General features: G+C 34.7%; 3 protein-coding genes across 4 annotated transcripts; all 3 read right to left on the bottom strand.

The window, feature by feature from the left end:
* Positions 1 to 16,958: 16,958 nt before the first annotated feature.
* Positions 16,959 to 18,528, bottom strand: LOC143349101 (protein-lysine N-methyltransferase EEF2KMT). Its single transcript, XM_076780059.1, has 5 exons — positions 18,249 to 18,528; positions 18,039 to 18,182; positions 17,779 to 17,967; positions 17,212 to 17,713; positions 16,959 to 17,130 (listed from the first exon to the last, which is right to left on the bottom strand). The coding sequence occupies exons 1-5, from the start codon at positions 18,327 to 18,329 to the stop codon at positions 17,024 to 17,026; spliced, it is 1,023 nt and encodes a 340-aa protein (XP_076636174.1). The 5' UTR covers positions 18,330 to 18,528; the 3' UTR covers positions 16,959 to 17,023.
* A 1,077-nt stretch (positions 18,529 to 19,605) lies between these two features.
* On the bottom strand, positions 19,606 to 22,196 carry Betaggt-ii (geranylgeranyl transferase type-2 subunit beta). 2 transcript variants are annotated; one of them, XM_076774980.1, is made up of 6 exons: positions 22,045 to 22,196; positions 21,700 to 21,804; positions 21,129 to 21,485; positions 20,901 to 21,045; positions 20,665 to 20,840; positions 19,606 to 20,144 (listed from the first exon to the last, which is right to left on the bottom strand). In XM_076774980.1, exons 1-6 carry the CDS (start codon positions 22,045 to 22,047, stop codon positions 19,926 to 19,928), a joined length of 1,005 nt encoding a protein of 334 aa, XP_076631095.1. In that variant the 5' UTR covers positions 22,048 to 22,196; the 3' UTR covers positions 19,606 to 19,925. The 2 variants fall into 2 exon arrangements, with proteins under 2 accessions (XP_076631095.1, XP_076631098.1); XM_076774983.1 differs by lacking the exon at positions 22,045 to 22,196 and having other exon boundaries at positions 21,129 to 21,469.
* Positions 22,197 to 22,412: 216 nt separating this feature from the next.
* On the bottom strand, positions 22,413 to 27,723 carry LOC143347016 (WD repeat-containing protein 43). Its single transcript, XM_076775830.1, has 7 exons — positions 27,499 to 27,723; positions 24,921 to 25,412; positions 23,843 to 24,284; positions 23,394 to 23,703; positions 23,012 to 23,256; positions 22,740 to 22,921; positions 22,413 to 22,631 (listed from the first exon to the last, which is right to left on the bottom strand). Exons 1-6 carry the CDS (start codon positions 27,694 to 27,696, stop codon positions 22,752 to 22,754), a joined length of 1,857 nt encoding a protein of 618 aa, XP_076631945.1. The 5' UTR covers positions 27,697 to 27,723; the 3' UTR covers positions 22,413 to 22,631; positions 22,740 to 22,751.
* Between the last annotated feature and the right edge of the window lie 138 nt (positions 27,724 to 27,861).

The following is a 27,861-nucleotide window of genomic DNA, read 5'->3' as shown; positions in this document are numbered from 1 at the left end:
ACCGATCGCTGTACCACGAGATTTCCCTTTCTCTCGTGTCTTCCGCGATGCGTGCATCCGATCAGGTTCCGCGTCACTAGATCCATCGCTGAAACGATGCCAGGCGTGCCACGTTGACAAAAGATATCACTGACCGTGACCACCGAGCAATAATTCCGGTCAGGCATCCCTGGCTGTGAACGAAGCCTACCAAACTGCACAGATTTCTGCTGGATATCACTCATCATCGTTTTCTTGCGTCTGGGACTACTGTTCGAAGCTGGAAAGAAGTCGAGGCTGAGGAATGTGAATACTATTGGTTGCAGTGACTCCTTTTTATATACAATTTTATATGCACTTTTGACCGTTGTAAGGAACAGTAAAACTTGGATGAATGGAAAGGCTGACATCTTATATACAATTTCGAGCATTGTAAGCTACAGTAAAAATTGGATAAATGGAAGAACTGACATCTCCTTATATTCAATTTCCACTGTTGTAAACTACAGTAAAAGTTTTAACAAATGGACGAATTGACATTTTATATGCAATTTTGACCATTGCAAGCTAGAGTAAAAGTTGGATAAATGGAAGAACTGACATCTCCTTATATTCAATTTCCACTGTTGTAAACTACAGTAAAAGTTTTAACAAATGGACGAATTGACATTTTATATGCAATTTTGACCATTGCAAGCTAGAGTAAAAGTTGGATAAATGGAAGAACTGACATCTCCTTATATTCAATTTCCACTGTTGCAAGCTACAGTAAAAGTTGGTTGAGTGAACGAACTGATCTAGAGCGTAACTACTCGATCATCTCAGATTAAATACTTAAACTTGAAACATGAACGTAGAATCGTAAAACAAACAAGTTTTTCCTCCGGTTTTTCTTCGCTGATAAACGGGATAAGGATTATTTAAATTTGTCTCGAGTTTAATGTAACTTTTAATAGTTACGTATGGTATAACAAGTTCAAAGTCATCCTGTAGCCAACACTTTAGTACTAGTAATTATTGTGGCTTCTCCTTCAGAGAAAAATGTGCAAAGAGCTGCTGTGTAACTTGCAATGAAAATAAACAAGGCGAATAAACGAGGAACTCAACATAGTCCTGCAAAAAGGAGTGTAATGGCGTCGAGTTGCAGCACACCTTACATGCTTCAGAAGCGAGTAGGCACAGAAAATTGTGATAGCTTCCTGCGAAGCAGCGTCTGGTAAACTAGTTTTCTAGGAAAGTTTTTAATTATTCGTGTTATATAAATATTTAACATATGATACGTAACATCAGTGTCTGAGAAAACTTATCGTTTAGTTGAGAAACGATGGAAATTCAATTCGGTAAGTAAACAGCTACGAAAATGGTAAAAAACGTTCCTCGATCAGATTGCCTGGGAAAGTTGACAAATACAAAAAGAATTCGTAATTGCAATATCCTTAGGCGGTGAAATATTTTATATAGAACAATATTCGTAATAGGTAAGTGTAAGTGCGATTTATCGAGCGTTGATCGTGGTTCTCGTGGCCGTGTTCCATGCAAAAAACAATAAGTAATTAAAGTTATATAGTGGGGGAAAAAATTTAAATAACTTGGTAGTGCATTGCAAATTGAAAGATCCAGTTTTTAATACTCTGTAATAATATTAAAAATGCATTCGCTAGTATTAATGGTTACGGATAACTGGACGCGTTTATTGCAAAATAGGTATACTAGGACATGGAAAAAGAGCCTAGTATGCATTTTAATACCTTTAAATCATAGAGTGGTCTAAACGAATCAATAAAAAGCGTAGCAACGGTCGACGTAATTCGTGAAAAACTAATAAAATTCGAAATAAGAAGGTGAAAGTCAGTCACTGAACGAGTAACGAGTGTAATTAAGTATTTGACACGACCAAATTTAGCATTCAGAAGTCGTAATTTTTTATTTAACCGGTAGAAGCAATTCCCGAGTTTAATAATGTGATTGCTGAACACACAGAACGGGTCTCGTAACATGATCACTTCGAGTAACTAATAAGTCATTTGCTGTATGAAAGAACGTTTTAAACGAGCATGGTTTCTCGTTACTGTAATTCACTTTTGATTATTTTGCTTTCTTATCAGGATATGAGAATCACCTAGAGTTTCTTAAATTGAAACTTCTAGTAATTATTCTTGTATTCGAGTAGAATATTATGTTAAAAGAGTCTACAGTAATTACTTACCATTATAATAAAAGTAACATTTGTAATACCCTCTTCAAAATAATTATGTATCCATTAATCTCGTTTTCTACTTATGCTGAAGTCAGCGTTTTTTCGAAAGCAAGATCTCAAATAGAAAAATATTCCTTCTTTTTAAAATTTATTTTTACATTTAGAACCACCCTCTGAATATAATAATTAAAAGCTCATTCGGTAATATAAGATGATAGGATCTGATTACAACCCTAATAATCTTCCATTTCCAGGGAAGAACAAATTTAATTTAGTTTAAATGCCCACAAGAAATTAATTTCTCTTAGTACCGAAAATGAGCAAAAATGTTTCAGAGAAAATTTGTATAGAATCCAGAGAAGATATATCGTGACGATAATTATTTAACCTTCAGATGATCTCAGAGAGCCCTGAAAAGGTCACATTTAAATTTGTTAACCGAACTCCTGTGTTTTTGAACTGACTGCTCACATAACAACAAAGTAAAACGTTATTGAGTTATTAACTTTGAATGCTGACAGTGCATTTATGTTCAAGATCGTATTGTTGTTCTTTAATGACAGCAAAGAAATTCCTCGCAAGCAGTAAGTTCAAGTAATGTCATTTGCTACTCAAAATAAAGTGGAGTTTGCATTACTTCCAGGCGATGGATATTTATCTTATCGTGATGTTTGTACTAAATTCCACGAACGACGTCCTAATCGATCAAAACCGGTTCCGACGACGGTAAGATATTATGGTTTGCTTTACTTTATGGTTGCTGGCGCTAGTTTTCGTATTCGTAGAAAGGAAAAATTGTTTCATGAAACTCAGAAGTGTGGAGACCGTGAAAACGAATGTCTTAGCTGTCATTGAATTAGATCCGAGCATCTCCGTTCGCGCCATGCTCCACTAATGTTGGATTTCCTAAATGGACCGTTCGCGAAGTATTAAAAGGAAATCAAATTAAAGCATTAGGTTCATTATGGTACATAAAATTTTGTCTCGTGATTATGATTCACGCGTCGAATTTGCATTAGATCTGTCGTACTTCCTCTTTATGGGCACAACTTTTCTATTTCTTTTTTTATCAACATTAAAAAAAAGATACATCGACTTTGGCGAAACTCAAAGTCCCATCGATGTCTCAGAAAATATCAAATACCAAAAAATTTTACAGACAAATTCGTTTAAAACGCTTTCTGGTACGAGTTATTTGAAATAATAATTAATATTGACTCATTCTGTATAATAAACTCGAAAAATTTGACAGTGTATGCATGTGTTCCTGTGCAAGGTTTCAAACAACAAAGTTACTAGACGTGCCAGTCACTAGACGACTTCCAAATTTATTAAGCTTCTTTTCTATATTAAATACAACATTCGATAGGAAAAATTAGAAATGTCTACTTGCTAATTTTCCCTGCTTTCTGTCATTCTGGTATCTATATTAACTACTGTGTGTCCCCGAGAAGTTGACTATGTAAAGGAATGTGGATCTGATTGGTATTTAAGTCCCTACTCTAGTTCAGAAGTCAATCGTTCCACCTCCCACTTCCAAATTTATTAAGCTTCTTTTCTATATTAAATACAACATTCGATAGGAAAAATTAAAAATGTCTACTTGCTAATTTTCCCTGCTTTCTGTCATTCTGGTATCTGTATTAACTACTGTGTGTCCCCGAGAAGTTGACTATGTAAAGGAATGTGGATCTGATTGGTATTTAAGTCCCTACTCTAGTTCAGAAGTCAATCGTTCCACCTCCCATGACACGCATTGTCGCTATTGGCTGGATTGGAGATCGGTCGCGTGACATGTGCTGGTCAAGAACCTGTAGGTGGAGACTATGGTAGACAAAGTGGGGTCAGGTGTAGCGAATCTACCCCTTAAGTAACCCCTTAGCCCCTCTATCGTACCTCTAGCCATCTTCTCGCGGACGTACGGTAGATAATTACTATTTTTATTTCTGTCATCCTGTAGAATGTTTTTCCTGTTTATTTATAGACTTCACGAGGCGAGGATAGTACAAGTTATGTATACAGTCACATATTCTGAACGATATTGAAACTCAGAAGCTACGGACCTACCAATATTTATGGGAGAATTTGATTTAAAAAATTGAGGTATAAAAAAATTTCTATGGTTAAAAAATGGATAAGATCACTTTATTAACGGCACCTTTTAGCATACATAATTAATACTGAGTTATGACGATGTGTAAAGATATCTGTTGCAAAAGAATCGACGTTGTCATAGAATCTGTTTACAATTGCGAAGATGTGGTTTAAATAGTTCGAGCTATGGAATTATTATTGAACAAGAGTCTTGAAACAGATCTTGGCTCTGCCAATTTAAAAACAGCCACAATTTCAGATTTAATGCGACCGTTTAAAACTTTACGGAGCAAAAATCAAGTCGAGATGTAGGATACGTCGGCGTTCGAGACACGAAAGGTTTAAAAAGTCTGAATGCAAGTGTGTAAGCGTGTTCGAAGATTGACGTAGGGCAGCCCAAACGTAAAAATCTATATTGGACCTTCTCCAATATAATCTTTTTATGCAAGTGATTAATGAACGTTTCCATTATAAAACAGATATTCTACGGTAGAGCAGCTGTGCTCCAATAATCGGACATTTGGAGAAAAATAAAGCGTTCTGTCATTCAGAAATTAATTAAATCAATCGCTTTTGTCGTTCAATTTCTTACTTTCGATTCTGGAATATCTCGTTTCTATGATCAGTTAAAATAAATAAATCCTGTATCTTTCTATTTAAAAAAAATTATTTTAATTAGATAAGACTAGGATGCCCCAATAATCAGATTCGTGAAATTTACATTGCAAAAATAACCAAACATAAACTAACCTAATCATCGACTACATTGAAATCGAATAAGAAGCTGCATAAGAATCATTTATTTTTGCGTTTTAGGCAACGAAATAAATAACTCCTCGCTTACAGTAGCACGATTTGAACCGAAACACTTATGTCATCATCGCGGAGAATGCTTGGAAACAGTGATCACGCATTATTATTCACATTCTGAGAACTGTTAAGATCGCAGATAAAGCGTAAACGTATGTCTGATTGACAACTAATCAGGAAACCTAATCTGAGCAGGCAAGGATAAAGTAAAAAAATACTCATGCAATAAAGAAAATTTCGCTTGCTTTGCACGAAGATAGGATCTACCAATGGGTCGCTGAAATTTTTCCCATTAAAACGAGTCCAAACACGACATGTGTTCATGTATTACCAATCAACCGAACGCAGGCAGTAAAACTAAGATGTATGATTGCTCCAAATTACATACACGATTTACGTCGTGTTTGCACTCGTTTCAATCGAAGGAATTTCAACCATTCAGCGATACTGTCTTCATAAAGATCAGACAAATATGACAAGAATTTTTCCGTGCTGCATCAGTGTTTCTTTCCCCAGCGGCATCGCTTTGAAGTGTCGAGCCTCGGCCGTCGTTGCTTGACGTAGGTATTGTGTCTGTCTTGCTTCCTCCCGATACACAGTGACTCACAAGTTCGTTCACATACGTCCACATTCTAGGAAATATTTTCAACGTGAACTTCGTGGATGTAAACACTGTGAATGTCACGTATGTTTACAGTATACGAAACCCTATATTATGTTTGTAATGGATACTTTGACAGGTTGACTGTCACACCAAACCTTTCAAATTGTCCACGGAAACGAAACTTTGTTTTTGGAAAATTGAAATTGGATGGAACTTAGTTTTACAGTGTCGTTAAAATTCAAGAGTCTTATTTAGATTTATTTTCTTTAGTATCTATTCTTGAGAATTAATCTTTTCAGCTCCTTAGTGAAAAATGATGCCACCCATATGTGGGTGTTTGATTTTGTTAAAACATTGAATAAATCTGAGAGTCGTACAAGGAAGTTTTTATTAAAAATTACTCTGTAGTAGAGGAGGCCTGGAACAATCTTTGTACATTAAATTTTCAAGTTTTACTGCTGTAAAAACTCTACTAAGTAAGACCAGAGTTTACAGTGTGTGATGTCGATCCAAACTTGCATGACTTGAGGGTGATTTTACCTTATTTTCTATTGGAATGTTTTACTCGATAATTCTTTCAGTGTAGCGATCACTGAGCTCTGATTGATAGTCCAATTTCTGATTCTTTTGCATTATATTTCCAATTTTCGTGCCTTGTTATTGATTCTATGGTTAGTAAGAAGTCTAATGTACTTAAATAAACCCTATAATAGATATTTAAACCCACTGTTACATAAGGAACAGGTAATATTATGATTTGAGGGCATATAGGGATCAATAACATTGATCAAATTGGTAAAATAGATGGTAGAATGACAGCACAGTATTATATCATTATTTTAGACAACAATCTCCTGAGTAATTGAAGGAAATGGATGAAAGATGTTGAAGATGTCGTGATACAACACGATAAAGTCTCGGTTGTCAAACAAGGGGTTCGAAGTTCTTGAACGGCCACCCCAATCTCCCGACTTAAACTCCATCGAGCACCTGTGGGCGTTTATTGAAAAGTCACTAGTTGATTTTAACAATCGTGCCTGAAATTTGGATCAACCGTGGGAACAGGTGCATGTAAAATATTGTGACATGCTAGTAAACAGCACACAGAGAAGAATAGAAGCTAAAACCATTAGGCATGTAAACGAAATACTGCAAATTAAATTGAGTCACATAAGTGTTCACAAGATTTTATTTCAATTTGTACAGTAAACTTTGTTTTGGAAGACAGAGTCATCGTTTCATTCGTTAGGCCTAACCAGCACTAAATATCTAATTTTTCTAATAAATTTAATATTTTATCTCGCGTGAATAAGCAAATTAAAATTCTGTACGTATATTATTTCCTTTTATTTTGTGGAATAAACATTCTATAATTGAGATTATAGATCTCATATATAGATTATATTGCTACTAGCGATATTTCTGTTATTTTGTCTAGCATGCAGACTGATTGGAACAAGAAAGAACGATAATTGTATTACCTATCTAAAAAATACTTGTTACGAACAGTAGTGTCTATTTATTAATTCACATAACGGTGGTCTTACTACATTTTCGTCCACCGTTCGAACATACGAGCAAATGCATCGATCTTCCACGTACCTGCTGTTATTCTAACCAGCGGAAATCGTCGAACTCGGCTCCCGGCGACGATAGAATTCCTACAGCAACTTCTTCTAACGACAAGTCAACGAGAGTTCCACAATTTCCTGAAATTCCTTCGCGCGAAACGTTTGTTCGTTTACACGGATCGTCATCGGCGATTCGAACTCACTTTCACACCGATTCCAAGGCTCTGAGTGTCAGGATCATACGTTTTCACATATCAACATTCTTCAGGATCTCGAATGGTTCTGAATCGTGCATCGATCTTAGAGTCACAAAACTGATTCCGTCTCGAATCCTCCGCTCCGCGAAATCCCAGTTTGTTCCTCGAGCGAAAGAAAATTTCACATCCCACGTGGAAAGTTTTTAAAATTAACTACTTTCCACGGCGTTTGCACCCGTCGCGTATCTCGAGCATCATCCTTTTATAAATTTATTCAAAATCGTCTCTCGATATCAAGTACACCAAAAATCTAGCGAACTGTTCCACCAACGAGCACTGCACCGCTATCTTCGATCGAAAACGAAAAAAAAAAGGAGAAAAAGGAGCCCGGATGCCCGGTGTTCCTCGAGTCGGTTCGGTTCCCTCGATCGTTCCGGTTGCTCCGAATCGCTCGTCCAGCGATCTCCGTGGCGATGACGTTCAGACACCTTTCGGATTCCTCGAGCGTTCCGATCTATTTCGTTCGCGGACGTCGATCGACGCCGTGTACGAGCGTTTCCGGGTGGGAGGGGTCGATTTCCTTTCGAAAACACTGCGCGACGGGCTCGCCACGACAATGGCCACGGTCGACCGGAAGCAACGCGAGCGTAAATGCACGCGGCCGGAAATCGTACGGTGAAAAACCGGAAGAGCGAAGTAAAATGAAGCAACCAACGTCGCGTCTCCAGGGACACTGCGCCCGAACGATACCCACACTCTCGATGCACTCGATCCCCCCCACTCTCGGACGCCCTGCCTTGCTGGGAGCGTCGATTGGTCGTCCGTCGAACCACCCACCGAGGCGGACTCGACGCGGTGAACAGTGGGCGTGTCCAATCACCCCTTTACCTCGCGGGCGGTAACCAAACCACTGCAACCGACCGTTTTCCAACTCTGTTTCACCTGGCTCTGTAGGTGAGTACTTAGTAGTTGTTGCTCCGTTTCTGCTCTCCGTCGTCGCGTTGCCGCTTCGTTAATATTGGTTTCGTTTGGGTCGAAAGTCGACGACTTTAACCTGTTGGCAATCCCGTTGATGCTACGGCGGTTCGTGATAAGGCGCAAAAAGCGTTCGCCATTGTAGCGGAGCATTTTCTCGACGACTGGATGCTAGGTATTTGGGACGAGGAGTAGCACTTGCGACACTTTGGGTAAACTCGAATAATTATCGTGATAATTTTACGTTTTGTTTGCTATGGGGACGAGAAAGGAGAATTTCCCTAGATAGAATATTCAAGATTTTTATTGAATAGATAAAAGGAAATAATATTGTATACCTTTTATACAGTTTTATTTATAATTTGAGAATCTTGGATATCAAGATAAAACAGCAAACTAAATGATATTATCATAATAAAACTGCTATGGTGACAAATAGGGGTAGTTACCCTAGTAGTATTGGATATTTAAGGTTTTTTTGAAATAGATGACAAAAAAAATATTTTACAGCTTCTATTCAGTTTTATTTATAATTTAAGAATGTTAGAAACCAAGATAAAGCAGCAAAACAAAGAATATTATCATAATAAAACTGCTATGGGGACAAACAGGGTTACCCTAGTAATATTGAGCACTTAAAGTTTTCCGAAATAGATGGAAAAAGAAATATTTTATAGCTTCCATTCAGCTTTATTTATAATTTAAAAAAGTTAGAAACCAAGATAAAGCAAGGAAACAGTATTGTCGTGTTAGTTAACTTGAGCTCTCGATAATAATAAAAGACAAAAAGTATACGAAACTTTGGTCTAATTGAAAAATGACATAAAGTAACGATTTTATTACGGTGCAGGTAATTCGGAGTAGCGATATTGCAATTTACTTTCACTTTACGAAATTAAAAGAAAACAAGCGGATAATAAAATGGGTTTCTCTTACGATCTAATCAGGCGCAGGAGCAATCATCTTAGGTAAATATCAATTTTAAGGCTTAAAATTGACTCGCGGTAGTGACAGGTGCAACTTCCGGAGTCGTGAGCAGCACATTCACAGTGTACTCGTATTTCACGCATAAAATATCCCTCTTCATTATTCGTTTTCTTTTTTTACTGTAATTTGCATTGCAGTAAAGCAACTCCACACTTTGGAATATTCCAAATTGCATTCAATTCGAAAAACGTTTAATGATTGTTTCATCTATTTTCATCTATTTTCATCTATTTTCTATTTTCATCATCTCTTTTGTTATTACTTCCATTCGCAAATGTTCGATTGCATTTATTAAAAAGAAAAAGAAAATGTCGTTATTCTATTCTCAAAATGTTAGAGAAGAAAAACATCTATAAGGAGTACTGGACATTATTTAAAAAATTTACAAACGACAAAGAAATCTTTCATAATACTTCAGGATGTCCGTACTTGATTTCAATGTTCCTTTAAGCAAAATACAACCATTAGAATAACAGAATACACCTTTCAAGAAAGGTTTGAGTTTAAGAGAAAAACTAGCACATCTTTTAGAGGAATTATTTTATTGATAAAGAAAATACTAAAATATCTATATAATAATTTGACATAGCAAATGAAGTAGTTGGCTATTGTGGACTGAGTGGCTATAATGACTGTAGTGTAAGAACATGATGATTGTTTTATGGTTGTTGTATGGTTGTTTTAACGGCTGATAAATCAGGTGAATACAGTGGAAGATATTGGCGACTTTAATTTTAAATTAAAATGATTTCTCGAAGTTCTATTTATTTGTAGTTCTGGATTATAAAATATATAGTGATCACACGTCCATTTACAAGTAAATTTTTGCCTAAATGCATATTATACTACATCATAGCGACGCAGGCCGTTTCTTAACTCGGGATTATTGGCGTTGGGGTGTCCCCAAGTTTTTTTAACTCTATCACATAAAAAAAAAACAGCCCCAAGATTTTTCTTTTCTAAGTACTTTTACACATTTTTTTCAATACATTCCCAATACTATTAGTCGTTTATTTCGATGTGTTAACTATATTCAATACTGTTTCTTTGCAGCGAGATATATTTCACGCGACCGACCGTCGCCTGTATATTTTACGTTTTACTTTAGTTATATCAGAAACGTTGTTTGTATTAGAGAACAATTTTGGCATTTCATAACATGTTACATATGTAAGTAATAAGAAGAAATTAGTTGTATCAATTATGCGTCACATTTGATATCAACTCAGATAAAAGTAGAGGACGAAAAACCTGAAATTATTACTTTTCACAACTCAACTACGACAGAAATTGATGGTTATAAATGGACTATGTTATAATTATTCGGTAGTTAAGTATAATCGTGGCTGCTGACAGTTTTCTTCAATCTCTTGAAATTTCTAGAAGCAAATGGATGTTAATTCAGTAGCAGGCGTTCGTTTACAAAACAACTAACAACGGATCAAATTAAAGAACGTAATTTCTCATCGCAAAAATGAAAGGTAGCAACGATCGAAGAAACAAAAAATGCTCTGATCATTGTCAAATTTAACTATGCCACGATTCTGACAAAGCTCATTGTCTTCCTAAAATATCCATCTATCTGAGGTTTTGCTAAACCAATGTTTGCACCTATACACTTTCACTGGGTGTTTGACACTTCTTCGAATGATTAGAATCCCGCAAAATAGACCAGATACATCTAATAGAAAGCTAGACACCAACTTGGTCCAACCGTGATTAATATTCTCGCAGGACTGAGTCAGATAATTTTCAATATGTCATTTTGATAGTAACGGTTTCGCTTTGGTGCTGTGACAGGCAACGCCATGTTCTTTTAAACGGCGTTTTATCGTCATTCTGCCCACATTTATATTCCGTCTCGCAACTCGAGGCTGTGCTTTGCGCAATGACAGCGATGGATGCTTTGCAAAAAGCCCAACGATGGCTTCGTCGCTGCAGCTCGCGGTGGCTCGCCTCGATCCTTGATTTGATACATCATCCGTACGTTTTGTCTTTTCTGAATTTAACCGCTCTGCGATTTCCGCAATAAGTGACTCGTAACTTTATTTGCACGTACACCGATCGCATACTTTCTATTTCTAGTTTCCTATACGATAGATGTCTTATTGATTCTCGAACCGAATACATTTTGTCACGTATAAAGTTTGCGGTTCGAAACAATAAACGCCTACAGGCTTCTATATAGTCTCAGGTTTAACAATAAATTTCGATTCGCGTAACACGAAGTCCCATTAAACGATTGGTCCATTTTGTACCTCGTCTGTGACGAAATTTTACAGTGATATAGGATGTATAAGTTGGACAAACGTCTAATTTCGATATAATCATAATCGCATATCTTCAAACCGTGTAACAATGTTTGATGTCATTTGTCAGTTAAATAGACAAGCAATAAAATAGAAGTGGGGAATGGCCATTAACGGTCAGCAAGCCATTAATGGCCACAGGCAGGCCCGCGAGACCCGATCCCCTGGACGTCCCAGAGTTACTGAAGAATTTCGGCATCAGCATCTCTATTTATAACCCTTTGTTGGATGACAGGCAGATGGGAAGATGCAACTTCAAGGTTGACAGTTAATTTGACTGTTCGATCTACAGAAGGACTATTTCGGTCGGTCCTACCTCTTGACCATTCCTGGATCTTCACTGCACCTCTGACACCTTAGTGTCAACCTCGCTGATGATCATTGTTGGCTGTTGAATAACAAATGACAAATTAAAGCCATCACAAAGTCGAAGATGAAAACTTTCTTACAAGGATCCCCTTAAAATTTGATGCATCATTTTTACCAATATTTTATTTCACTTTGAAGGAGTGTATCTTATGTTTTAATACATGCATAATGAGGAAGTTAAGCATTCGATCCAAACTAGGAAACAAATATTTATTTATTCTTTTATTCAAATTTATTAACTAAAACTTGACGGTTTGATTCACGCCGCGATACTAATTGAGTCTAGGAACTTCAAAGCTCGTAAAGCTGAAAGTTACTAGAGATCCCAGCTGGTAACTTCGCTCGGACCACTGCCTGATCGGCCGCGGTAAGTAGATCTTCTCATCCTTCTCAGGCATCATCATTTGCCCCCTTTGACGTCAGGGTTGCTTTCTTTGTGGCGTCTACATCCATTAGGATGTGGAAGTGGTCACACCAGTGCTTCCACTTCCCCAGCTATCACCAGTTTATTCGGCTCAGGCCTCTAAAGGTCTCCCATGTAATGCCCATAATGGATGACCGCCACGGTCCCACAAATGAAACCTCAGAGTCCTGATTCACCAGTAGATTAAACTTTATTCAGCAAACTTTACATTTAGATTAGTGAAATCGAGTGTGGATTGTTAAGTGATCTTCCAAATATCTCGCAGACATCGCCGTGACTTCTCTATACTTACATGTTTAGTCCCTGGTTGAGTTGAGTCCTTCTATGTAATAGCACAGACGAGGTATGCGAGCAGACCTTACATCAAATGTAATTTTTCGGCCCATTTTGGGGGGGCTGTAGAACCCCAATTTCATTTCTGGCCACACATTATATTTTCGGAAAAGAATTTTTTTCTCGGAAATGGTTAGGATTTCGAGGGTGTGTTTATTAACCAAAAATGATTGTAATTGACCTCTGCAGTCGAAAATAATTTTTCCAGAATGATTTGAAACTTTTCAATTTCGCCGAAAAATTTAGACACCTACCCCCTGTAGATTTTTCTTAAAAATCCGTTTTTGGTTTTTAGTAATTTTGTTTGACGCTCTACAGAAAAGTTGCTTAATACTTTTTTGTAGGTATCCTTAAGCTCTAGTTCAGAGAAAAGTTTCATTGAAATATATTCACAATTGTAGGAGTTATGGCTGTTTGAAAATTGGACCATTTTTGTATGGTTTTCCTCACTTTACGGGGTCAAGGAACAACTTTTTCAATATTTTTATAATTGCTACATATTCTACACTAAAATACGCGGCGTTTGGCTTTTTGAACATTAAAATCGTCCAATCCGTTCAAAAGTTATGACGTTTTAAGATTCGCATTAAATTTTGGGCTAACATTTTTGGCGAGAAATTATATTTTCGGTAAGGAATTTTTTCTCGAAAATGGTTAGGATTTCGAGGGTATGTCTATTGACCATAAATGATTGTAATTGACCTCTGCAGTCGAAAATAATTTTTCCAGAATGATTTGAAATTTTTCAATTTCGCCGAAAAATTTCCCCACCTATCCCGATTCTGACAATTTCTTTAATCGGCCAAAGTTTATATTAGACGAAATGGTTTCATTATTTGATCTCAATTCATAATATAAAATTTCTCGATGAACCCAATAAATTAGAAGGACGTAAGCTCCACTTGAAATATCGTTGCAGTGATTCTTATTTAACAGTCTACTTCGCACCTCTACTAAATATCTCAGGAAAAATTCATTTGTATTACATACGAGCAAAGATAAGGGTTCCACCCCATAAGCTAATATGAAACACATACTTCGAGCTTCAATACCACCCCCATTTTTCCCCAAATCTCTATAATAGAAGAATTTTTTGTAACAAACAATGTAAGTGCCAAGAATCTAATTTTTCAAGAGGAAGAGAAATCATTCCTAACTTTAAACATTTCTGTAACATTTTTACCTCGCTCCTCGAAGTATATACTGGCATAATTAGGTGGCAAAATCCTGGTTTACACGCTGTATAAGCGAAGCGTGTCGAATAAATTATTCGTCAAAGTTAAACAATCAATAGCGTATGCTGTCTTTCTTCGTCGTAATTTCTTCGATTGCACGCGTACTCAATCTCGTGATTCAACTAATCCTTTCTCGTAGACGTAAAAACATACATTCGCTCCCCCTTCCGCCAGGTTACGACACAGCTATTTCCACCTTCGTCGTACCACGGACTCGAATCTCGTCCAACGTATACTGGCCACCAGCAATCTCCTTATTGTTTCGCCGTTAACTATTTCCACTCGTGGCTCTCGTCTCGACCCACCCCCAAAGACGTTCTTCCATTTCAATCGTTGTGGGCGTGACTCGCATCCAACGAGGTTCACCTCTTTCTCTTTCTATGCACGTGGTGGGTGTGGCTCGCGTCGCGTCCTTGTCGTGACGTCGTATCCACGCCTACCGTCGTAGACCACTCCCACAGCCCCGAACGAGTTTTCCCATTGGCCGTGGAGATTTCTGCCTATTCAGCAGCTCCTCCAACGGTCTGCCCGGCTCGGCTCTGGATTATCCATAAAAAGTTACTGGCGCAAGAAGAAGACGAGGAAGAGAACGCAACGAGGGATGGAAACGCTGAATGCCGTTCTCGAACAACTTACACGGTTTCACAGTTCCCCGTCTCGCGAAACGGTAGCAAGTGTGCACGAAATATTTTTTGATCGATTGATACGCAAAGGGAACGTCGTTGGGTGCACAATTCAGGACTCGGGGAAAAAGGAACACGTAGAGTATCGCGAGGTAAGAGGAATGATCCAACAGAGACAACGGCCCTGTTCAAATGATTGTCTGTCAGGGAGGAGTCAAAGTATGATGCATCGACCAACGAATGACACTTTTCATACACCTTGTTTAATCGTGGGCGTGACTAGGGCGGAGTAAACACTTGGACCAATTGAACTAACATTCCTTTCGGATCTATTCTTGTCAGCTCCGAATTATAGAGTTTATAGACTTTTGTCCACGATCCAAAATTTGATACGTCTTTCTCCAATTACGTATGTTTATTATTTGTAAAGCAGGATCGTCGGAACGGACAAGGTTTGGCATTTCTTTTTGTATAGGTAGCTGATGATCCTCGGAGCGGCCATTTTCGAAGTTACAAGGAATAAAAACAAAGAAATAAAGTTTGTAGACAAAGTTTTGAATACTGTTCTTTTAAAGGCTATTGCTGGACATGCTCGACTGATATAATAACAAATAATAACCAATTGCAATGGCGTCAATAAATGATCCATCTGTACCATACAATACGAAATAAATGTACCACCTACTGTCTGGTCCATCCCTATGCTAGTGTAATTAACATTAATTAAATTGTGATTAAATGTACCGAATTATAACGAATTTCTTAATTTTTATAAAAAGATTTCCAAAATTTTATTTTCGATAACATTAATTAATGACAAAAAGGGGATTTGATTAAAACTGTTAACACAGTTAAGGAAACTTTATTGTCGCCATTGGATGTGTTTCGAAAACGATTCAAACAATGTATAATTAAAAATAATCTGAATGAAGTCGTGTTTGGATTAGTTTTAATCAGGAAAGTCCAGTGCTATAAATCATTGGTTATTAAATACACATAGTTGCATAAATAGTACTCCTAATGATATGCATTTAATACCCAATAATTTATTCTTTGGATTCATAATATATTTGAAAATATTAATTTTGCGGATTTCGCGTTTGGTTTACATCTTTTGAAATATTGGCGCCGTTTTTGTAAAAAGAAGTAATCGTAAATCGATAATGCAGTAGTCGATAATATCTATTGACTCGTAATCTGTAGTTCAACAGAGACACCTGCTGCATAATTACCATAATTATGTTTCTCCATAGTAAGATTCTACATTTGCCCGTAAGAGTATCTTGAACCGTCGCCACATGTACCTTCTCTTACGAAGCGCTGTAGTTTTGTTTAATAGACTATTCAAAGTAAGATTCAGTGCTTAAATTAGAACCCTAACAGTTTCGTTATACGATTGCTCTTCTTATTCTAGTAAAAGCATTTTGGACTTAATACTCTTCTTTAAGTTTTGTGTCGTAAAGAATTGGACGCTTTTTAGAATAACATTTCAAATTTGTCTAAAACTTAGATACGTTGTAGCCCGGTGGGATTTTTAAAAATTTTGAAAATAGCTTCAATCTTTTTCGATGAATTATAACTGTTGAATGGCAATCGGATATAACGTCGCGTTGCCCGTATCGTCTCAAATGTATAGTTGTCGGTCGAAATGTGAGAACTCTCGTAAAGACAGCAGGGGGGCCAAAACGGTAGCGTGCCTAACAGCGGGGCGCCAGCGATTCGGAATCAGTTGGCGACATTTTTTTTAGTCCACTGGGATTCTAAGTGGCTAGGCGTGAAGAAACACAGTCCCGTGACAAAACTAAGAAATGAACCTAACCCGAATCCAGCGAGGACGAACCTGTAGCCAAGAGTCAACCACCCCGCTGGGAAACCCCCATTTAACAGTTTGGACTCGACAAAGGATATAGATTTCCAGGTCTATCAATACTAATTTACGAGAGTATTTTCACCATCGACTGTAAGTACACAATTACAATCTAGGCGACTACACCTGCCGTTGTTACATTCAATAAGCGATTGTCGTGTGATCAGGAACAAGAATGAACGGTAATATAATCGTTTGCTATACAAATTTGTTATACTGTGTTCAAGCATTAGAGTTCAAATTGTTCAATGGAAATCACGCGAAAATGGCGAGTGTCCTTCCATCGAAATGGGGATGAAGGTACGACGAGATATTATAGAATTAGGTTAATAGATAAATTTCCTTCCGCCATTACGGTTTCATTAAATAAATTATTTACAATTATTTATTTTTGATTGTAAGAATAGACTTTGCTAAAAACTATTTTTAGCAAGTCTGCATTACATTCATCATCTTTTTTGAACAATTTTTAATATTTGAATGGGTGAATCTATTATCTGTGTATGTATTGTTCCCTTTGGTGCACTACATTCTTCCAAAGAGAGATCATGTAGTTCTAAAAAGAAAAAGAAGAAATATTAATTTTATTAAGTATTATCTAAAAAAAATTTGCTTTCTCATCGGTTAGAGACAATACCTAGTTGATGTAGAAACTGTGAAAAAGTATCCATGTTGCGAATTGTTGCTGCAATAATAGCATATCTGTTATGAAATGATAGTAAAGTCTTTAATCCAGATGCTAATATATGAAATGAACTTGGTTCATATAGAATATCAGCACCAATTATTACATCCGGTACAATCCAATGTTCTGTTAAATATTCCTTAATATCTGCCCAGCTTAATTCCATTACTCCAACATCTGTATTATTATATTTCATTTGGAATTTTAATCTACCAATTTTTAATTCTGGTTTAATTTCTACTATATTTTTATCGTGTAATAAATTAAGTTTGATATTTTCTGAGACCATTTCTAAGACAGTTCTGTGACAGTCTGTGAAAATATATTGTTTTGGAGAACATTTTTTAATAATAGACAATCCTGTTAAGCCAACTCCACAACCAAGTTCCAAGATAACTTTTCCAGAAAATTCATTTCTGTTTTCTATGCACCACTTGCTTAGGTCAACTGATCCCTAGAAATTATGAATATCACAGTAACAAAAAGAAATAATTTTATTTAACAATAATAATGGAATACCTGCCAACTGCATAATCCTGTTGTACCTTCTGATATAATATTTGTGTATTCTTGTATACTTATATAATCCAACCTTTTGTCATCTATCAAAAAATGTCGATAATGAATACATTCATTTAATGGTAAAGATATTAAATTACAATATGCAGCATACATCTCATCATGAATTTCACCACCTGTTTCCTCAATCTAAATTAAGAATAACTATCAAATTTTGTAGATGAGCATTCTTTTATATAAACTAAAGTTTCATATCGTACCTTTCTCATAAGCAATTTTAAAAACATTTGTTGATAAGATCGTTTCACAGGATACATTTTAATTAGTTCATTATTTACTGTCTTTTCCAAAATCTCTTTTTGTCTGTTAAAATTAGCAAGGCAGCCAATATTTTGTGTAGAGATCTGAAAGTAATATATATGTTTATACTTTAATAAACCACGCGAAGCTGCAGTATAATATTCACATACAATTGAATCCATTATGTTCATTGGAGTACACCAAAGAAATTGCATTACTAAATAGTTTATGTCAAATGAATTATGAGGCATTTTATGGTATATGTATAATTATTTACAAATTTATTCTAATCAACATATTACACAATTATTTCTATGTTTATACATTTTCTTATATGAACATCTTGTCTACTACAAATTGTTAAAATCATACTATCTAAATGGAAGAAAATTATTTTATTATAAATATTATTGCTAGTATATGAAAGCCACGTTTATGTTGTACGTTTATTTAAACTCACATCGCTAGATAGCGCTAGTAGACACCACCCACATACAGTGGCTTACAAAGCGTTCGTACACGGGAATTACATTTGTTTAACTTAATTTTATTAGTATTTATATTGAATACAGAATATCAACCATACAATGTTTCTAGTTTATTAGTAAAGTGTACGACAAAATCAATGATAAAATTAGCTTACATGAATTGCAATCAGAAACGATGGAACACGATTATCGAGGATTGGGGAATGATGATTAATTTATTTAAGAACTACATTCCATAGTACAGTATATTATTAAAATATATAAAGACGGAAAATGTAATTTTGTTTTTTTTTTTTTAATTATATAAAAGTTTTCGAAAACTCGATAAAGGGTAAGATGAAGAGGATAAAACAGGAAAGGGTTTTAAAATAACTATGTACAACGTCAGTTTTATTATACATCGTATATGCACCATGACTTTGCGACAGACACAATATCTCACAGTGTACATATGGAAAAAACCGTTCTATATATGCATTATACTTATTTTATTTACTACATTTTAAATATTGCCGCGCTTTATATTGTTGCGCTACCGGGTCGGTAGTTGAACATCAGAAGCCAACTTCCGGTACCAACAACAAGAGTTAGGCAATAAGAGTTTCCTCTTTATCTAAGTACTTTTAGTACATTTTAGTTTATTTTCGCACAAAACGATAAAATAGAAGTGGTAATTATTTAGAATGATAGGTTTGATTTTGATTTTGATTAAATGGAAATATTTTATCAGGGACATTATATCGAACGTTTTCTTATACTGCTTACCGCCGCTCGGTCTTCGTTTCCGAAATAATCACAAATATATTATTTAAACACGATTTTCGTAGAACTGCCGGCTGGAGAATTAATATTATAGTATAATAAAGGTTACTTTATTGATTTCATAATTTTATTCCGAGTTCTCGTTGTTTCCTTTAAATAACTTCGTCGTTAGGAGTTTTATAATTTCCACATTAACACGTAAAACGTAAAATAATGTGTAGAGAACTTCATCTTTGTTTAAAACAATTCAATAAAATCCATCAAAAAAAGGCAAACGTATTTTTTAACATATATTTTTTTTAAATATGATACTGTCAATCCCCGGGAACCAACATGGCGTTTAACATGTTAATTAAATATTTTCTTACTAACGTTTGACAGTGTACTTTATTTACATGAAATTGCGTTGAGCATATATTTTGGTAGTAATAACACATTACAATGTATGCTGTTAACAGAGTACTATAAAATATTAAAAATCTATAGATGAAGAAATAAATAAAACAATTTGTGTAAAAGATTTTTTATATTTTTTTTTTCTTGCATTATTTAATAGAAATTTAATTTTACAGAAGGTCAAACCTTTTAAACAAAATGTTAATCACTTTGATCTAATCTTGAAGGTTTGAGACGTAGCCTCTGGATAACATATTCTGGCATGCAATATGTTGGGTTAATTCTTCTTAGAGGATAATCAGCATTTAAAAGAGAAAGTGCTGTTAATCCAAAAAGAGTGTGGAAAGGATCAGGAACATCTCCTGGACGATCACTAAATCCTCCTGATTCCATGTCTTGACATGCTAGTATAAATTTTACCTGCGATACAATGTTAGCATGAATTTAATAAATTTCTTCTAGTTTTCTTTTGTTTAAATTATGAGTAATTAATCATTGTTAAGTAGCATAATCTATATAGCAGCTAGATAGCCCGAAATACGGGTTCGAGCTGCCAAGAGATCGGCGAATTGGAGAAAAGCTCGATAGATTTTGGGTTCGGGCCGAATTGTCCCGAATGATCCCGAAACAGTTCGGATGCCCAAAATGTAACGAGCTTCGCCCAAATCCGTTGCTTTTTTGTCAGTTCCAATCCGAGTTTCGGGCTAGCTGCACAGTCCTAGTCACAGTGTAATAGCTCAACTTAGATTTCTCCCTAACGTCCATCGTACAACTTACAGGCCTTAAAAGCAACCTACTCTACGACAACATTAAAGACTGATCAAAGACTACCGCCGCGAGGTCTACTCCTTACGAGGCCACGATATTCTAACTTTTTACGGAAAACAATTTAATTCATTAATCACCGCGCAAAAGATATTATTTCGTTTTGGAAACATACCAATTGCTCCTTGTTAACCCAATGAAGTCGCCCAAGTATAGTAAGCGCCGAAAGAACCCACCAAGAATAACAAACGTCGGGCGCTTTTTCTGGTCTTCCGTTTAAACCCCCAGACGGAAGTTGCCGTTCGCAAAGCCACCAACCTAATTGATCCGCGTCTACCAAACTAAGGCAGTCTAAAAATATTATTTTCTTATAATAACCTCAAAGTTTTTGTCTCCGAAGAAACGAATTACCAGTTATTGATAAAAGTCCCACGCAGCAGTAGATCATACCGGCGTGGCTTTCGCCGCCCGGCTTTGACCCGAACCCACCATCAAAATTCATACATTTTATCACAAATTCAACAGCCTTGTTAACGTCTATAGCATCCAATCGATTCTAAAACAATGTTCCTCCATTTTACCTCGAGTCTGCTTGCTCGGTAAAATTAGTTAAAATTTTTACATTACGTCTATACTAACTAAAAGTGATAAAGTTGCTACTGCACAAAAAGAAAATCTTGTATCAACTTCACCCCACATATCACCGGTAAAACTCCCATCCGGTTGTTGTCTCTCTTTTACATATTTTACAACTTTTTCCACATCTATAACATCAAGAGCATCATAGATACAAAGTATTTGTATTGCACTCAATGTGTAAAGAAGATGTGGATCATGTTGTACACTGGATGCAATTCCACCGCTTTCTGTTTGACACTGGGCTATAAATTCAAGGATCTCATTCCGGTTCATTTCGTCCAGTTTGCCCATAAGATCTAATGCTGTTAGACCCCAGTACATAGCAGACATTCTCAAGTGTTCTGTTGCACAACATAACTAACATATTTTTATGTTCTTGTTAGTTGTTTATATTTGTCATAAATAGTTGAACTAATCCAACACAAACCATTACAAGAAAAAAGGAATGGCCTGTGTTGGTCTTGTTCTGTTTTCAGTACTATTCAGCAATATTAATTCCTCCTATTACTAAGCTAACTTATATTACTAGACTACTTTATGATGTAGTTAGATAAGAAATCATCATACTTACATATGCATCCTTACGAGCACCATAAAACAGTAAAAACTTTACATGTTTTTCTAATAGCAGGTCAGGAATTGTATTTGGAAGGTCAATGTCGTGTTTTATATTTGGCTAAAAAAGGAGTTATACATATTTTAACATTACTAATGATATAAGAAATCAGTAATGAATTATATTATGTATTTTTATTTATAATACACATTTTAATTTATATTCTTTTTTACTTAATTTATATTCTCTTCAAAAACAATATTTTTTAAATTTCGGTTTATATTCGTATATTCAAAATGTATTGAAACGGTAACTTCTAACCTATGCTAAATAATTTTTATTAAATCTTATTTTTCTTACCATAGTACATAAATTCTTTTAGAAGCACCTGAATGATTACTTTCAATCAAATATCACTCTTTTAAAAAAAATTAATAAAATCTTCCACGACGACTATTTTTTGAACAAATTATCAAGCGACATAGAACTTCTAATACGCTCACCTAACCTCAAAACTGTAATAATTTATTGGATTAAGTCCAATTGTGACAGGTGCATACCAAAGGGCGCGGACGTTCAAAAACGACATAAACTTTTGAAGTAAATTTTATTTACATATCTTAATATTGCTAACAGAGTATGATGATATTAAAAATAATAGAAAGTACAAATTTTTAATTATTTCCATTATTTTCAACGAAATTTCTTATGTAACATAAATTCTGCTATTTGTTTCGAATATTAAATGTCAAATGTTCTAGACATGAATTACAGTCGTAAAATAATTAAAAATTAGAAAAACAAAATTAAAAGTATAAATACGAACAAATGGTGCAGATAATGTAATGACAATAGAAACGAATAATTCGTGTAAAAAACATCATTTATTTAACATTTCATTTCTCTTTCTTTTTCATATTTTATATATCCAGGAACTTGAATATTTACTGGAACAAAACACAAAATTAAAGATTTGTTATATAATTATTTACAAAAACGTTTCATAGTACGTATAATTTATCACTTATTCCAATACTTTCGTTCGCAAACTTTACCTAAATTAATAATTAACTGGATATAGATTCATCTTCGTTATCGGAATTCGTACTTCTAACATCTTGGTCATTCTGTTCTTCTTGATCATCTTGGTCTTCCTGATTAGACATTTCTTCCCAATTTTCATCAGATTCGCTTTCTATATCTTCATCTTCTATCCCGCCATCTTCGTCAGAGGAATCTGTGTATGTTTTGGGTTCAATAAAATTCAAATTAGAAGTTATAAAAGGAAACGATCAAATGATTTAAAAACAGAACAATTACTACAAACCTGAATCCTGATAAACAAGACAGTTTTCATCAACATCCTTATGGTGCTCTTCGGTTGTCTGAGAAATTTGGCCAGTAACGAGAGATATGCGGCCTTTAAGTTTCGAGAGCTCCGACAAAAGAGCCAATTTGGCATCTATTAAACTCAAAATTGCACCAAACGATTGCATAAGATCGGCTTGTGACAAAAAATGACCCGCATGTGTCATCAATAATGCCTCCAACCATCTCACCGCAACTTTGCTCCTACAATATAACGACAGTAATAAGTAAAACGTACGTAAAATGAAATTTACATCTTTGGTAAAATATTTCTCTAGAAGTAGATAATATAATAGACATACTAAACTTAATAAAAACTAATTGATTCATGGAAATCTTACGCGTAAGTTTTACCCTGGAGCAAGATGGTTAGCTCTTTGAGTAATGGTCCAATCGCCTGTATTGGTAGTTTAGCAATAGAGTTCCTAATAATAGACTCGTTTCTTGTGAGAAAAATATTGGTCAGAATAGTCTTGTCTTTACTATTCAAGCCTTGTATTAAAAGTTGTGCTCTATTGCTACCTGAGGTAGTAGTTTTTCCAGCGGGACTGCTTTCACCATTTAAGCTGAGGTTTTCCAATCTATCTTTCAATAATAATTGTGATCCTGAACTGCTGTTCCTGTCCCGTTTTGTTGCGGTTCCAATTATTCCTATGTTAAATAAGTTCAATAATAACAAACCTTAATTTTTCATTAATAAACTGTTATGGACAAAGGAACGAATAGAAAATTACAAAACTAATGAATCGATATGGAGTTATTTTTAATATTTACGTATTAAATAACATACCCGGTGCAAGGTACTCAACGTTATCCTCAATTAAGGGAGTCTTCACCTTAGAAATTTCATCTTTTCTGTCTTTACTTCTCCTATTCTCCGAGCGCACCAGACATTGCACTTTATCAGAGAAATCTGGAGTCACTCTTTCGAATGTAGGATTCAAATATGTACCGTACGTTAAGAGCAACGTTTGCTCTCCTGTTAGTTTTGCATCTAAGATAGGAATTTGTTGGACAGTGTCTTTCGGACTTAGATCGGAAGCCACTGCAATATTTAAGCTAGGCTTCAACGGTTTTGTGCGACCGTTTGGTTGATACTGAAATAAGTGTGCTTGTCCTGATCTAGTTACTGCCAGAACAACTACCTCCGATTCCTCCGAGACATTTACAGAAACACTTGTTGCATCGTCCTGTAAAGCTAAGCTTGTCGCAGGGGATCTATCGTTCTTATTCTGCAAAGATTTTTCATAATTAATAACGAGGAACATCACTTTTAAGCACCACGCGACGATTTCGGTGAAACTTACGTTGATTATAGTTCTCGAACAAATATTTGACACGTATTATTTTTACAATAAAAAATTTTATTGATGGATTTTAATAAAAGATAATGATGGTTTTTATGGCTACTACAATCAGACTGGATAATAAAGGTTACAGCTAGCTCTTGCCCAATCACATCTTGGGGATTCCCTAATCATACCGCGTGTAAATAGCTCCTTTTACCTGCGATGGCAATTTTTCAGAGAACCATCGTCATAAAAGATATAAAGTTTTATTATATTTCGGCCATTTATATCGGGATCTGATTAAGACTAATGATGATTAATGAGCAGATTAAGACTAATATCATCCTTTAGATACGAGCGATTGGAAATAAGATTTATCGAACTATAATCTATTTAAATTTCCTCAAAATCAGCGTGTGACACTCAAGCGATGTTTCTCGTTAGTATGACTAAATTATTCTAAAGTTTCGAAGTATCAGTTTCTTTTTTAAGTTCATCAGTGACCGTCACTAGTGATTTTCACAGCAATGAATACATATAAAATTGGATTCAAAACGAGAAAAAACAAAAATGTCTTACTTCGTCTAAGGCCCAAACATTAAGGCAACCATCGCCACAAGCTCCACTAATTACATAATTGCTTCCAGATGGCATCTTAAGAGTACAAAGGCATGTTATTTGATTAGCATGGCCCGTGAATGTTCTGACTAATTGTCTTGTAGATAGGTCCCACCACTTAATAATTCTCTCCCCGGATAGTAAACTTTCCCCATCTTTAGAGAGGGCCAAAGACGTTGTTTTTCCTCTCCCGGATTTCCATTTGTATTTTATTCCATTTTCTTTAAGGTTCCAATGAATAATGTGGTGATCATCTGCTGCAGTGAATAAACCAACATTTTCGGACCACGTCACTGCGGTAACTGTACCGGAATGACCATCCAGCTGAGTAGTGACTGAAGATGTTGTGTCATAAAGCGTGATTTTCCCGTTTGTAGAACCCATTGCAACAATGCCTTTGGTATTGGATTCCTCTGAAATTGACTTCTTTTTGCGTTTTTTCCATGGTGAAGGCTAGAATGTTATGTATAAACATAGTTATACTTGTAAATAGCCATAAGATTTTTTCATTCTTCATTCTTCTTTTTTTAATATTCACAAAAAAGGGAGAGGATGGAAAAGAAAGGGACACAAAACTTAGTATGTACTTCGATACTTCAGCTGGTAGAAAAAGAAGCTCAAGTCTATACATTGTATGGAGTTCGTACGCGAAAGGTTGAAAATAATAGAACGATGGTGGTATATTTCGAATGGGGTTGGAATTAATTAAAATTTTATTCGTACGTTTTTTTTCATTCTCACTCCTAAAAATCTGATTTTTATTTATCATTTTAATGACTTTTCACTGATGGAAGTAATTATTTTGAAATTACTTTTGTTGTAATAAGATCGATAAAATGGATTTACAAAAGTTCCAATTTTATTATTATTGGACATTTAATTTTCTCGTATACGATTTATAATATTTCTATCAGAATTGGCAAAGAGGTGATATTTTTTACTCTTATTCTTGACAAATAATAAATCAGCTCATAAATAACAAAAATAAAATATATCCCTAGGATGTTATCCAGTACTTTGGAGTACCTTATCTCGATGAATACGAAAGTAATTTTAATTAAAATTATACGTTTATCTAATATTATTATGAGTAGTGAATAAAAATATAAAATATTAATTTTGGCCACGATCTCGCAAAAATTCTTATATCTTAACGTATAAACGACTGGGATTAGGGTTGTTCAAAATGTTATTTTTAGGGAGAAGAACGGTTATAGAATAAACAGATCACGATAGTTTTTCAAGCAGTTTCACTGCATAAAAACCATAAAAATAATAATATATAACTGAAAATTTTTTTTTCAAAAGAAAATTTTTTAAAAATTCATTAGAAATAAATATTTCGGAGAAATATATTAATTGAAGGATAAATGGATTATCCTAAAACTTTTTACAAAGCATACAACTTCATTATGAATAATTACAAAAAATGAAAGGATAAAAATTAATTTTAAAATAACAGTTATTGATATTAACAATATGTACTATATGGATGTGACCAAATTGTACTTTTATTATTCTACACCATATAAAAATTGTTGCATTTGACATAGTAATATGGAAGTTGTTGGCTATACAATAATATTAATTTTGGTACTATTTTTTACTTAAACTAAGTACATACCATTTTAGCTAAAACTAAAGATTAAAAATAAAGAAAAGAATAAGATGCCATGTATGTGCCTGAAAAAAATAAGAGTATGGGTACCTACTTGGTAAAGCACTGAAATTTGTTAATCTAAAGACGATAAACAATAGGTTTATGTGGAGATAAATGTTTTAAAACATATTGTACTAAATAAAAATAATACACTTTCAAAAATATTGAATTATACATGTTTGACTTAAAATAAAAGCCAATTGCATTGTCTTTTTAGCACACTTTAATATTATACATATAAACAAACTATTGCATTAAATGAAATAATGATAATAAATGTGTTATACCTTTATTTAACAAGATTAAGAAAAACCTCATCCAGAAAGGATTAATAGCATACAAGAAGATACTATGGAAAAAATAGATTACCAATTTATTTTTTAAAAATTTATGAAAGTTGTATAGTGGAGAATTTAATTTAATTCTTAATCCAATTTTGCAAAAAGATAACAAAAAATATATTAGTTTCACAAATTCTCCCAATAGATTGTTTGTTTCGGTAATTAAAAAAAATGAAGTTTTCTAAAAAAAATTAGAATCAAAATTAAGAAATGTCACTAAACTCTAGAATCACAGATACATTTTTTAACGAAATTATTTCATTTTAAATATTCTAATAATTTTGTTAAATTGTTAAAAGAAATTTAAACTCAGATTTAATTTTTATGTAAATCTAAACAAAATTATAAATTGTACTGAGAACATAACCTCAATATCTATAAAATGAAACATTAGTGAAAAAAGTAGGAAAGAAATATGGGTATTCTTGGTTGAAAACGAGAGGTTTTAACTTAATTTATATATATAATGATACACAGAATAGATTCATAGAATAGTGAAAATTTATTGTAATGTAGAATAAAAAAGCACATGGTTTACCATAGCATTTGTTGACGAAGTGTTGACATAAAGCCAGGCCAAAATACAACATGGAGAGGACAGATGAAAATTTGAAACATATTCTTGCTTTAAACGGCCGGTGAAGGTATCCCAAATTTTTAATTTTCCATCGTTTCCACAATGCGCGAAATAATCACCGTCGGAGGAAAAAGCGTAACAACTAACGGCAGACGCCATCTTTGAACTATAGCATGTATAGTAATAAGTTACATAGGGTAGAAATCACAAGAAGAACATTGATGGGCAAGTCTACTGTGAATCTGATTTTTACAGTTGTAAGATAGCGCCTTTAGTGGCCAAACCCTCAAACTAATACACATGATTTATAATCGCTTTCGATTG

This window comes from Colletes latitarsis, chromosome 2 (genome assembly GCF_051014445.1).
Source record: "Colletes latitarsis isolate SP2378_abdomen chromosome 2, iyColLati1, whole genome shotgun sequence".
NCBI lineage: Eukaryota > Metazoa > Arthropoda > Insecta > Hymenoptera > Colletidae > Colletes > Colletes latitarsis.
The sequence above is the reverse complement of the archived record's forward strand: the minus strand, read 5'-3'. Positions and strand labels throughout refer to the sequence as shown.